At 38.5% G+C, this 12,331-nt stretch overlaps 1 protein-coding gene across 21 annotated transcripts in view; it reads left to right on the top strand.

Moving 5' to 3' along the window:
• Positions 1-12,331, top strand: part of LOC105495767 (tubulin tyrosine ligase like 5) — a 291,082-nt gene that overhangs the window by 106,163 nt on the left and 172,588 nt on the right. For all 21 annotated transcript variants that reach the window (XR_011625701.1, XR_011625700.1, XR_011625699.1 and 18 more), the window contains 4 exons: positions 2,595-2,715; positions 6,297-6,443; positions 7,555-7,658; positions 10,332-10,459. Coding sequence is in view for 17 of the 21 variants with exons in the window: in XM_011765497.3 (XP_011763799.2) it covers positions 2,595-2,715; positions 6,297-6,443; positions 7,555-7,658; positions 10,332-10,459 (500 nt within the window). In the remaining 4 variants the exon portion in view is untranslated. The remainder of the gene's footprint in view (positions 1-2,594; positions 2,716-6,296; positions 6,444-7,554; positions 7,659-10,331; positions 10,460-12,331) is intronic.

Below are 12,331 nucleotides of genomic sequence, written 5' to 3'. Positions count from 1 at the left end.
TGTTGTAGAAATAAATGATTTCTTCACGAATCTTGTGGCTCTCACTTTGAATGAGTAAACTGTTAAAATTGCAGGGTGTGTTAGTGTCAATCAGTGGTTTTCAGACTGTGTTCCCTAAAGCTGCTCATTGTTCGTTGAAGTGTCTCAGAGGCTGCTTAGGGGTTTGGGGAAGGTCCACAGCCAGGGTTCAGAACTCTAAGCATTGCCTCATTGTTGCATATCTTATATACTGGGCATATACGTAACCTTTTGTTTTTTAAAATTGGTTTCTTTGGTGTAAATCATTCTGGTTTTCATTCTTTCATCTTTTTGGGGGGTTTGTTGCAAGTGACTAGCTGAACAACGTGTCCAGTACCTTAGAGACAGTCTCAGAATTAACATTCGTGAGGTTTATAGAAATGGAAACCTCAATACTTGTTCATTTGCTTTGCAACAGTGATTCACAACAAAACAATGATTGAAGTCTCAACTTATGAGCAGTAATCCCCTTATTTAAAAGATCTTCAAGTTTTCGTATAAAGGGATTAATCAGTGGAATTGGATATTCTGCTACATTCGAAGGTGTCTGAAACATGCTATTTCTTGCTCATTATATTGTAGGTGAATTTATTGACCCAAACGGAGGATCTTTTAAACTTATTTTGACTTGAGAATAATTTGTTGTGGAAACAAAGCTTATAGGATTGGTTCAGGACAAAGTCGTATATGTTCTCTGGGTAAACAAGAGTATAATTATTGTCTTTGAGAAACAGTTGAAAATCTACATTTATGGCCAGGCATGGTGGCTCATGCCTGTAATCCCAGTACTTTGGGAGGCTGAGGTGGGTGGATCGCCTGAGTTTGAGACCAACCTGATCAACATAGTGAAACTCCATCTTTACTAAAATACAAAAATTAGCTGGGCATGGTAGTGAGCACCTGTCATCTCAGCTACTTGGGAGGCTGAGGCGGGAGAATCGCTTGAATGTGGGAGGCAGAGGTTGCAGTGAACCGAGATCACGCCACTGCACTCCAGCCTGGGTGACAAGAGCAAAACTCTGTCTTAAAAAAAAAAAAAAAAAGAAAATATAAATGTAAATGTATTATTTCAAAACCATATTATGCTCCCGTAAAAAGCATCCCTGCTAGTAACAAAGATCTAGCCTTATTCATAGTTCATATTCTGAAGCTCTTATGTATTAAGCTCTCAAAAGCAAATCTACTCCCCAGCCTGACTCCCTTGCCCTCCAATTCTCCAACACACATGTGGAAGCTAGACTGGAGCCCTCTTATGATTTCCAGCTTACTCTATCCAAATCCTACCTCCTAACCTTGTGAAAACAGTCAGTAGAAAGCATTCAGTGATATTGCATGGGCGAGGATTGTAAACAAAGTTTGTATTGGGCCCTAATCTTCAGTGATATTATTTTGGCTACAGTGTCAGAAGGCCAGTCAGCTGAAGTAACCAAAATCTTGACTGAAAGAAAACAGATCTGCCATGAATAGCAGCTGAGGTGAAAATCATCAGTGTCTCTCTGGCACTTCTGTCTTCCAGACTATAGCTCGATCAGATTTCCTTGTTTCCAGCCTAGACTACCAGGCAGAAAATAGCTGGGTTCTTTAATAATATTGCTGAGGTGCTTTTCACAAGACTTGAGGGTTTCTTTTGCCCACTGAATATCTGGGCTTGTCCTGCCTGGCCCATCAGTTTATCTATGACAAACTCTGTTGGACCTCCCTCATTTGTTCTGGACTCCAGCCATTCCATCTTGTAGTTGAGAACAGTGTGGCCTTAAATTTGGCCTTAAGAGTTCCTTTATAGGATTTATCTATTTCCTGCTTTGGACACTTTTATATACTAGAAATATCAATTGCCATTGCAAAATCCACACTTTTGCACTAGCTGATATGTTCTTAAGGACCTCCAAATGTAAAAAAAATTTCTCATTAATACAGTGGTTTTTGTGAAGATTCAGTACTCCTGTCTGTTCCCCCAAGAAAGTTGTTAAAAAGTTCAGAGAGGGTCAGGCACAGTGACTCAGGCCTGTATGTAATCCCGGCACTTTGGGAGGCCAAGACAGGTGGATCACTTGAGGCCAGGAGTTCGAGACCAGTTTGGCCAACATGGTGAAACCCCGTCTCTACTAAAAATACAAAAATGAGCTGAGTGTGGTGGTGCATCTATAATTCCAGCTCCTCAGGTGGCTGAGGCAGAAGAATCGCATGAATGCAGCAGGATAGAGGTTGCAATGAGCCGAGATTCCGCCACTACATTGCAGCCTGGGTGACAGAATGAGACCCTGTCTCAAAAAAAAAAAAAATTCCAAAGAGAAGGTTTGAGTAGGAAATTTAATTTTCTGTTCTTGTTGTTTTCCCTCATGCTAATAATGAGAAAATAAATAGGATTCTCCATCTCTGATTCTTTTAATAGGAAATTTAAAAAAAACCCTCACGTACTGCTTAGAAGGAATCATTATTCACAGGCTGTAAGATGGGTTTCATATTTCTTAGCCATCATAATAGAAGGATCCTCAGTCACTTTGAGAGAAGCAAGTACACATTTTGTAGGTTTACACTTCCATTGCATAACAGTATGTTGTTTTGGATTTCTATAGCAAAGTGCAGGCCCGAATAGCATTCTCTGCCTATCTCCAGCATGTTCAAATTCGCCTGATGAAAGACAGTGGAGGTCAGACGTTCAGTGCCAGTTGGGCTGCCAAAGAGGATGAACAGATGGTGAGGCTCTTCTTATTGGAACTTTTTTACTTTCCCTTTTTCTTTCTTCTTTCTGTTTTTTTTTTTTGTTTTGTTTTTTGTTTGTTTTTTTTCCTATTAAGGTAAAGTGCAATGTATTTTTCTGGTGAAAGAATTATTACATAAGAAAGTTTTTAGATTTCTTAATACTTCAACATGAAGCAAATCTTTGACCTGGAGCTATGTTCATTACACCACGTAGTGAAGGCATCAATGTATTTCATTTTGAAATTGAAATTGATTTCTTGTTGGATGTGAAGCCTTGTGCAAAGCCCTTTAAAAGAATAACAATTTACAGTCTTTTCTCAAGCAACCTCACATATTATTAACTCTGAGGTAGGCATTATTATCCCTATTTTACAGAAGAGCAAACAAAGACCTCGAGAAGCCAAAATTCCACAGGTTGTACGTGATGAAACTGGAACTTAAACACAGATGTACATTACTTGCTCCTCCATTGGTTTCATGCATCATAAAGCATTTATTTTCTGTCCTGAGGAGTCAAATTAACTCTTTGAAAGTCACCACCTTATCATAGGCCCTGTCAGAATGCACCATCCTCCAAGTTGGTATTTTTTACTTTACTAGTTGTGACCTCGTAAGATTCTTAGATTGCTAGAATCAAACTTGCATAATCATTTTTACTGTATATCAGTCATTTGAGCATTCCTGGGATTCAGTATTCTAGGACGGTTTTGTGTGTGTGAATCAGTATGATGGGGAGCTTTAAGCTGTTTGGTAAGGTCAGAGCTTATAGAAGAAGCCACAGCCCTTCAGTTTTGTTTTTTTTTCAGATGGAGTCTCACTCTGTTGCCCAGGCTGCAGTGCAGTGGTGCGATCTCAGCTCACTGCAACCTCTGCCTCCTGGGTTCAAGCTATTCTCCTGCCTCAGCATCCCGGATTCAAGCTATTTTCCTGCCTCAGCCTCCCAAGTAGCTGGGATTACAGGCATGCACCACCAAGCCTGGCTAATTTTGTATTTTTAGTAGTGATGGGGTTTCTCCATGTTGGTCAGGCTGGTCTCGAACTCCTGACCTTAGGTGATCTACCCGCCTTGGCCTCCCAAAGTGCTGGGATTACAGGCATGAGCCACTGCACCCAGCCCCATATTCTTTTTAATAACAGGGATTTGTCACCAAAAGGAGAGGGGCCTTTGAGTCTGAGACAGCTGCATTCTTTGTTCCGCTCAGTGGGGACCTTACTGTAATTTTTAGTCCTCTGCATACAAAAGGCAAGTCTTTATGCCAGGCTTATTGTAAAAACATGTTGGTTATCCCAGAAAACAACTTATGAATTTAAAGTAGCCAATGGAACCCAGAGATAAAACCTTGTGTGTTGTGAATAATCCTTCAGCCATCAGTGGAAAATGTTAGCTCTGCTCTTTCCAAGTGGAAAATTGAAACTGTCTTTTTGAGAGTCAGTTCGTCTGCTCCACTGTGAAAAAAATAATGTTTTAATATAACAGCTTAAACCACCCTATAGTAAAGACAGCAGAGTAGGACTATGAAATTCAACCCTCTGGTTATGAGGCTGTTTCATTTACGCTGGAGTGAACTGGCACCAAAGGACAATGAACCAGAATCAAATTCAAGAAGAAAAAATATAGTTTAAAAAAGAATAACCACGCAGATGCTGGCTTGGAATTCACACAGTATTTCTTTGAGGCTTTCTACAAGAATATTGGGGATCATCACTGTAAAACTTAATACCAGTTCTGTGAATTCTTTCTTGAAAATATATCTAGGCTGGGTGTGGTAGCTCGTGCCTGTAATCCCAGTACTTTGGGAGGCTGAGGCAGGTGGATCAGTTGAGGTCAGGAGTTCGAAACCAACATGGTGAAACTCCGTCTCTACTAAAACACAAAAAAATTAGCTGGGTGTGGTAGTGCGCACCTGTAGTCCCAGCTACTCGGGAGGCTGAGGCAGGGGAATCACTTGAACCTGGGAGGCGGAGGTGCAGTGAGCCTAGATCACACCACTGCACTTCAGCCTGGGTGACAGAGCAAGATTCCATCTCAAAAAAAAAAAGAAGATATATGTGTGTGTATGTGTGTGTGTGTGTGTGTGTGTGTGTGTATGTATGTATATAAAGAGAGAGAGGGGGAGAGACAGAGCGTGCAAGCCCTAGTCTTGCTTTTGAGGAAGGTAGATGTAGAGTTGGCCTCTCTGCTCCAGCTTAGGTTAGAGATTCCTTATCTCATAACTCACAGAAGGCACCTCAACAGAACGTCCCCAGATCTATCATCTGAAGGCAGTTTTATTGTGGTTTTTGGACAACAACATCTTTAAGGCTTTTGGCCTTATAAAATCTCTCTTTGAAGCATTTATGATTTTATCAGTAATCTGATTGGTATCTGTTCAGATTTCAAAATCCTTTGCCTCAATCTTCAGTGAGATGTATTCTTTCTTTCCCTTAGTAACTTTCCACTGTGCCCTCCTTGACAACCCCCAATTCTAAAAGCTCCTTTATTCTTCAGGAAGAAAAAAAGCTATGACCTTTCAAACTACTGTGATAGTTCTTTCTTTGCCTTAATCACGACACTTTTAAAGTCATTAGTTTCTACTCTTCACGTGTATTTTTCATTACCCTTGCATTTTCTTAATGTCTTCTTGTACTCTCTTTATTAAAACTCTTTTCTTGAAATTATCCCTCAGTGGTCAGATCCAAGGCCTTGTCTTTGTAGTGGGCCTTTCCAGCTCCAGCCTCTTGGAAGCATTTGACATGAAACTCTTTCTTCAGTTGGCCTCCATGACACTATTTTCTCTTAATTTTCTTTTTTTCTCTTTTGAAATGGAATCTTGCTTTGTTGCCCAGGCTGGAGTGCAGTGGCGTGATCTTGGCTCAGTGCAACCTCCGCCTCCTGGGTTCAATTGATTCTCATACCTCAGCCTGCTGAGTAGCGGAGATTACAGGTGTGTGCCACCACATCTGGCTAATTTTTGTATTTTTCGTAGAAATGGGATTTTACCATGTTGGCCAGGCTGATCTCGAACTCCTGACCTCAAGTGATCTGCCCACCTCAGCTTCCCAAAGTGCTAGGATTACAGGTGTGAGCCACCATGCCCAGCCTATTTTCTCCTGGTTTTCTATGTTTCTGATGTTTCTAACCTGGTTTTTTTTTCCTGACTCTTCCTCATCTTTTCTATCTCTAAATATGAATATTTCTGTATTTTCTGTCTTCTCACCTTTGATACTTTCATCTGCTTCCACAGTTTTAGTTTCTACTACCTGTCTTTGAATGCTACCCTTCCCTAAATAGTACTATTAGTGTATGTACTATGGTACTTTTACAACTCCTACTGTATTACATAGTTATTTACATACATACTTGATTTAAATTTTCTGATTGCCAGCTTATTTAGGGAAGGGAATAAGTGTCTTTTGGTTTTGTTTTGTCTTTCTGTATCCTTTTTATATCTAACCTGTTTGTTCTGGGTCTTGTTTGTTGAAATGTGTAATATACATCTTCTTACATCTCTGTTATATAATCCCCTTGTAGCTTGTCTTCTGTTGCTTAGCACCATCCCTCCTTTTTTTTTCTCCCATGACTCTTTAATTTATAGGAGCTGGTTGTTCGTTTCCTCAAGCGAGCATCAAATAACCTCCAGCAGTCACTGAGGATGGTATTACCCAGCCGACGATTGGCACTTCTGGAACGCAGAAGAATCCTGGCCCACCAGCTGGGTGACTTTATCATTGTATACAACAAGGTAAGTCTTTTGTCTGTTAGTCTTGTGCTTTGGATTGCCATACACTGTCAGAAACAGACTGGCTAGAAGCCTCCGTGCAACTGGATGGAGACCTTCTTCTGTTCTCTGGCATCACCATCCCTTGTGTATTACTGTTAGGGGAAGCAGGACCCCACACCTTAACCCAGCTGGTCTGAAAAACTATTAATTACTTCCGAAGGCCCAGTGGCCATAGATAATTCTTAATTCTTACCAAAAGGCAGATTCCATTTGAGCAGTGAGATGAATCCTAGGCTGTGTGAGTCTGCACGGTTGTTAGTGCCTGTAGAAAGTGGCAAATTGACCATTTGAGAACAAATTTGAGCTGTGGATTGAATACAATGACATATTCTTTCTTGAGCAAGTTATACTTTCATCTTTAAAACATTTTATACAGTTACAGAATTTTACAGTCAAGCCCAAGAGATATACTATTTAATTAGAATATTTTACAAAGCATTCTTCTATATCCCAGGATCTCAGAATGCATTGAAAATATGATTTTGGGTGTTTGGGTTTGGGAGGTTTGGTCAGTTTGCAGAAGGAAAAGCTGACAGAAATTTAAATGGCTTTTCTAAAGTTGCATGGAATTGTTAGTAGAATGTCAGTACACCAAACTCATAGACACAGTTTACTCCAGATCTGTTGAGAATTTTGTTATGTCTTATATAAGTGAAGAATTTATTCAATATGGAAGCTGGTATAAGAGTACTTTCCAAGATCTGTCTTTCCTAATTGGAACAAAATACTGTGTCTGTTGTCATATTGTTAAAGCTACAAGGGTGATCGTAGATATTACTAAGCTACTATAAAAAGCTCTTTAGTCAATGTGCTGTATAAGTAGAAAGTAAAAACATGATTAAAATTTATATTCATTCTGCAACTTTTACTTGGGAATTTCACCGTATTTTACAAAATCATGGCCAAAAGTAATATATCACATTTATAGGTAGCAAAAGTACATACAAGAATTAAATGTCTTTATTATAAGGACAGATTAACTCAAGGCTATTGAAAGTACATGATGAAGTGCATATTTATTAGGAGTCAGTTTTATCTTGTTGTTTTTCTGTGGGGTTTGGGCACTGGGTAGGAAACAGAACAAATGGCTGAAAAGAAATCAAAGAAGAAAGTTGAAGAAGAAGAGGAGGATGGGGTGAATATGGAAAACTTTCAAGAGTTCATCAGACAAGCAAGGTAGAAGACATTCTTGATTAATTAAAGCTGTCTTATTTCATCTTCCATACTGCTGATTGAATACCAGCATTCCTTTGTTTCTGACACATGGATGTGAATGAAATCACTCTTAAAGCTGGATACAGTGGCACACCGCATTAGTCCTAGTTACTTGGGAGCCTGAGGCAGGAGGATTGCTTGAGCCCAGGAATTCAAGGCCAGCTTGGGCAACATAGTGAGACCCTGTCTCTAAATGAAGAAAAAAGAAATCATTCTCAGAAGGAGAAAACATTTTATAGACTTGGCCTCTCCATATCTTAGCCAATTATGTTGCTGTTTTCATGGCTTCAGTTATCAAAACATTACTGCTGGGTAGCAGGGCTGTAGTTCTAGACAGCCTTCACAGTACACATCTCTTGAAGTCACAAGAGAGCCCTTTGGAAAGTTGAAGTTAGAGGCATCTCATATTTACTGGGTCTGAATTTATCCCTGACCTACTCATGGAGTGGAAATGACCAAATTTTGCCTACATTGAATAGGTTGAGGAATTTGCAATTTCTCCACTCTGTGAGGGTTACACCTAATTTATATAAAATAGAACAAGTTCTTCATGCTTAGGGTTAGCCTTTAGAAATGGAAAATCTCAGTATTCATCTCTCTATCTTGATAAAAGTCAGCCAAGCCATTTTGTCCATTTATGTTGGCTTACAAAGGAAGAGATAACAAAGGCACTCAATTTTAAATCTTGTAAAACTTACACTGGAGAATTTTTTTCTAAATAGAGAGATGTGCAAAACCATTAAAATAAAATAGGATTAAAAAACCATAAACCCCATTACTTAGGCTTCAACTGTCAAAGTCACAAATAGGGAGAAAATCAGTAGAAAATCTACCCTATGTTGATTTGTGAAGTTAAATGAGGTACGGGTAGGGGCTTATCAATCACCAGCATAATATGATCTTTGTTTAATACCTTTTTCAGACCTCACTATCATACGCTTTACAGCAAACAAATATATCATTTTGTATGAGTCCATAACTGTATGATGTTACTTGTTGATATTTTTGAGTCTTAAGTAATATGATTGATAAAACAGGTATAGAAACAGTTTCTCTCATTAACATTATGAAAACAGAAAAGGATTAAAAAAAAAAGATAATTTTCAGGTTTATCCTAAGGATCTTCAAAATCCCTAAAATATATATTTAAAAAAACCCAGACTTTAAAAGAACACTATTTCCCAAGCAAGTCTAACTGGATACTAAAAATGAATTATATATACGGTTAACTAATTCTATAGATTTGGAGATAAAATGCATTTGAACATAATGACTTCTGAATGTGGATTGGGTGTTGATTTTTGGGAAATAATGTGGTAAAGTTCTTCTTTTATTAAGTTTGGTTTGAGTACATGGATGCTTTTCAGGGCTGGTAAATTCAAATACGTGCCGGAGTCAGACAGGAAAACATAAATTATGAAGTGGGCAAAGGACGAGACAGATATAAAGCAGCTTGTATTTTGACCAGCCATAACCTTTGCCTTTCAGTATTCTGTGAAGGGCCAAATAAAACACACTGACAGGCAGAGGTTTGCAACCTCAGCTGTAGATCTTTGATAGTTACTTGAGAAACTTTTCTTGTGGCATTTGGCTACTTTGGAGACTTTGGGGTTTACGCTGAGATTCATAAAGCTGGTTTCTAGGTTCTGGTTAGAGTGTGTTTTCTGAAGATGGGATATAGGTTCTCTGTGATAATGCAGGCATACTTCACTTAATAGCCACTTTTCTAGAACATAGCCAAGCTTCAAGGAAAAGAAAAGAAAAAGGCCATTGAGAAGCTGCTACAGATTAAAGTCCATGTGTGTGATATGTTCACTAGAAGAATCCACTGGCCCCTCATCTGTTTTCTTATACTTTCTATTTTGTGGCTATTCATAAAGAGCATATAATTTCAGTACTTTGAAGTGATTTAGAGATGATCTACCTTAGCCTCGTGCATTATATAGATGGTTAGGGAATTCTATGGTTATTGGTGGATTTCCTTATTTTTGACTTAGGCAATGAAAATGACAAGTGGCTCTTTAAGTGAAGATACTTCAGTTATCTAGAAGTGAACTGAACAAACTGTGAAGGGCCAGATAATAAACATTTCAGACTCCGTGGGCTGCATATGGGTGGTGGTGGTGGTGGTGGTGGTTGTTCTTGTTGTAGTTGTTGTTTTGCATATTCTTTAAATGTATTTTTTAAAATTTTTGGCTGGGGGCCATAAAAACAAGTCGCTGGTCAGGTTTAGCCTACAGTGTGTAGTTGGTTGCTGCCTGTTCTCAAATGTGGCTGTCCAATAGAACTTTTTGTGGGTGACTACTGAACACTTGAAGTGTGGCTAGTTTATGGAAAAGAATCTTTAATTTAATTTAATTTGAATTTAAATAGTTACATATGACTGACTAGTGGCTACCATATTAGACAGTGTAGATCTAGAAAATTCACTGTGGAATGAATAAAACCTTATGCTTTAGATTTTTTAGATTGCTTTCATTTATATTTTATTTTAACCACCTATTAATAGGGAATTTTCAGCTTGTGCTTTTCATTTTTCCCTTTTCCAGCTTGCTCTGTTTTCATAATAAAATCTGGTGGAAAGATTTTCCAGAATAGCTTCCTGTCTGACCATACTTTTTCTCCTCATTTCAGTGAGGCTGAACTGGAGGAGGTGTTGACTTTTTATACCCAAAAGAACAAGTCTGCTAGTGTCTTCCTGGGGACTCACTCTAAAAGTTCTAAGAACAACAACAGTTATTCTGATAGTGGGGCAAAAGGTGGTAAGTATGCTGGGTAGTTAATGAAAAATAAGAACAAGTGAGGAAATGAGAAATGCAAAGGAGAATGAGGAATAATGTGTTGGCTAAGCACTAATAGTCTCCAAGGTAATGAGACTTTGCAGCATGGGGAGGGGGTGGAGAATGGGGGACAGTACTTTTTGTCCTAAAAGCAGAAGAGGGGCATGGTCTGATTTTTTTTTCATGGCAATTAACAACAGAGAGCTTTTCAAGAAAAGCTAATTATAGCTGGTATTTAGTGAACACTTATCTTTCTATCTGCTGGACATGGTCTTATTTTTTACTTCCCAAAACCACGTAGAGTGGGCGCTACTACAAAACCTCTTTACAGATGAGAAACTAAGCTAAAAGAGACTCAGTAACTTGCCCAAGGCTATTCTTTTTCGTGCAGGGACAAGGAATTTGATCCATAGTCTGCCTGACTCAAAGTTTGTGCTCTTAATATTCTCTTCTATCTCTCTTAATGATTATTTCAGACTCTTGTCAAGTTTATTACTTTCTCTAACTTAACATCATTGGCATTTTGGACAGGAGAATTCTTTGTTGTGTCAGGCTGTTCCATACCTGGTGGGATATCTATTATACTTGGTTCCAAGCCTGACATGCCATTAGCTTTCCTCAGCTATTGTTATAATCCAGAAGGCCCCTACATGTTTCTAAAACTTGTTACTGCTGGGGAATTCCATGGTCGGGGATTTTGGAATTGAGTATGGATGTGGCTGTCTAGCTCACGTCACCATGATAAAAAAAAAAAAAAATAGCAGTGACATTCTGTTATAAACAAAGCTCTGTGCTTTAAATGTAGTTAACTTAAAACCTAGATGGAAGCCTAAGGCTTAGGTAATCAACCTACTGATTTTGTCAGTGTGCTAAGTACTAGATTCCAAGATGGAGACTTCTTCCCTGCTCTTAAGGTTATGATAACCTAATGTGGAAATAGCCAGGAAGATTGGTCATTTAAAATGTAGACTGAATTTTCCTAAAGAAACAGTGTTGATGTTTTAAAAACTGGTTTGGTTCCTAGGCCAATCCACATGAGCTTGTTTAACTGACTGTATAATTGAATTATTGTATTACTGGAAGTCCTGAATCCAGCCCTTTTCTTTGAGTTTTTCTAACGTCATTCACCTGTTCATTCATTCCTTCTATACTTCTTTTTTTACTTAGCACCTATTATGTGTTAGGCACTTTCATGGTTGCTAGAGATACAATGACCAGGACTGTCACAGTCTTTAACTTTATAAAGTTTATTGTCTGGTAGATAAAGTTGGGTGAGTGAATAGAAGAAGAAAGCTGGCAGAAGCTCTGAAAAGCTCCTATAAGAGTTTTGGCTAAGGGAGACAAAGGAATTCTTGTAATAAGGTTGGAATAGAGAAAAGTGTGCTAATTTGGGGAGGTAGGGGCCTAGATGGACATTCATCTAGTAACTTCTCCCCTGGCAGTAATGTGGAAGCCCTAACAGCATGTAGTGGCAATATCTTTTGTACTGATAGGTCATTCAAATTTCTAGGGTTTGTGTTTTAAGGGATTACCTTTACGTAAGATCCATACCTATGTAAACCTATTAAGGATAACTAGGAAACCTATTAAGGGTAGTAGGAAGGCTTCAGTCAAGGAAACAACATTATGACATTTGATAGTATAGTATCTGGACTTATTTCAAACATGAACAAACGAGTGTGTGACAGTGTTACCACTGCTATTGGCGACGAAGGGGAGAAAATTCATGTGTCTTTATTCTTTCACTCTGAAAGATGATGTATAAAATGGCCTTTCTTAAGTTTTTGTATGATTCTAGCCCTTGACAAAGATTTTGGAATATTTTTATATGTAATTAGCTTTGGCTATTCTGTT

This window comes from Macaca nemestrina, chromosome 7 (genome assembly GCF_043159975.1).
Source record: "Macaca nemestrina isolate mMacNem1 chromosome 7, mMacNem.hap1, whole genome shotgun sequence".
Classification (NCBI taxonomy): domain Eukaryota; kingdom Metazoa; phylum Chordata; class Mammalia; order Primates; family Cercopithecidae; genus Macaca; species Macaca nemestrina.
Note: the sequence above shows the minus strand (reverse complement) of the source record. Positions and strands in the feature narration are given on the sequence as shown.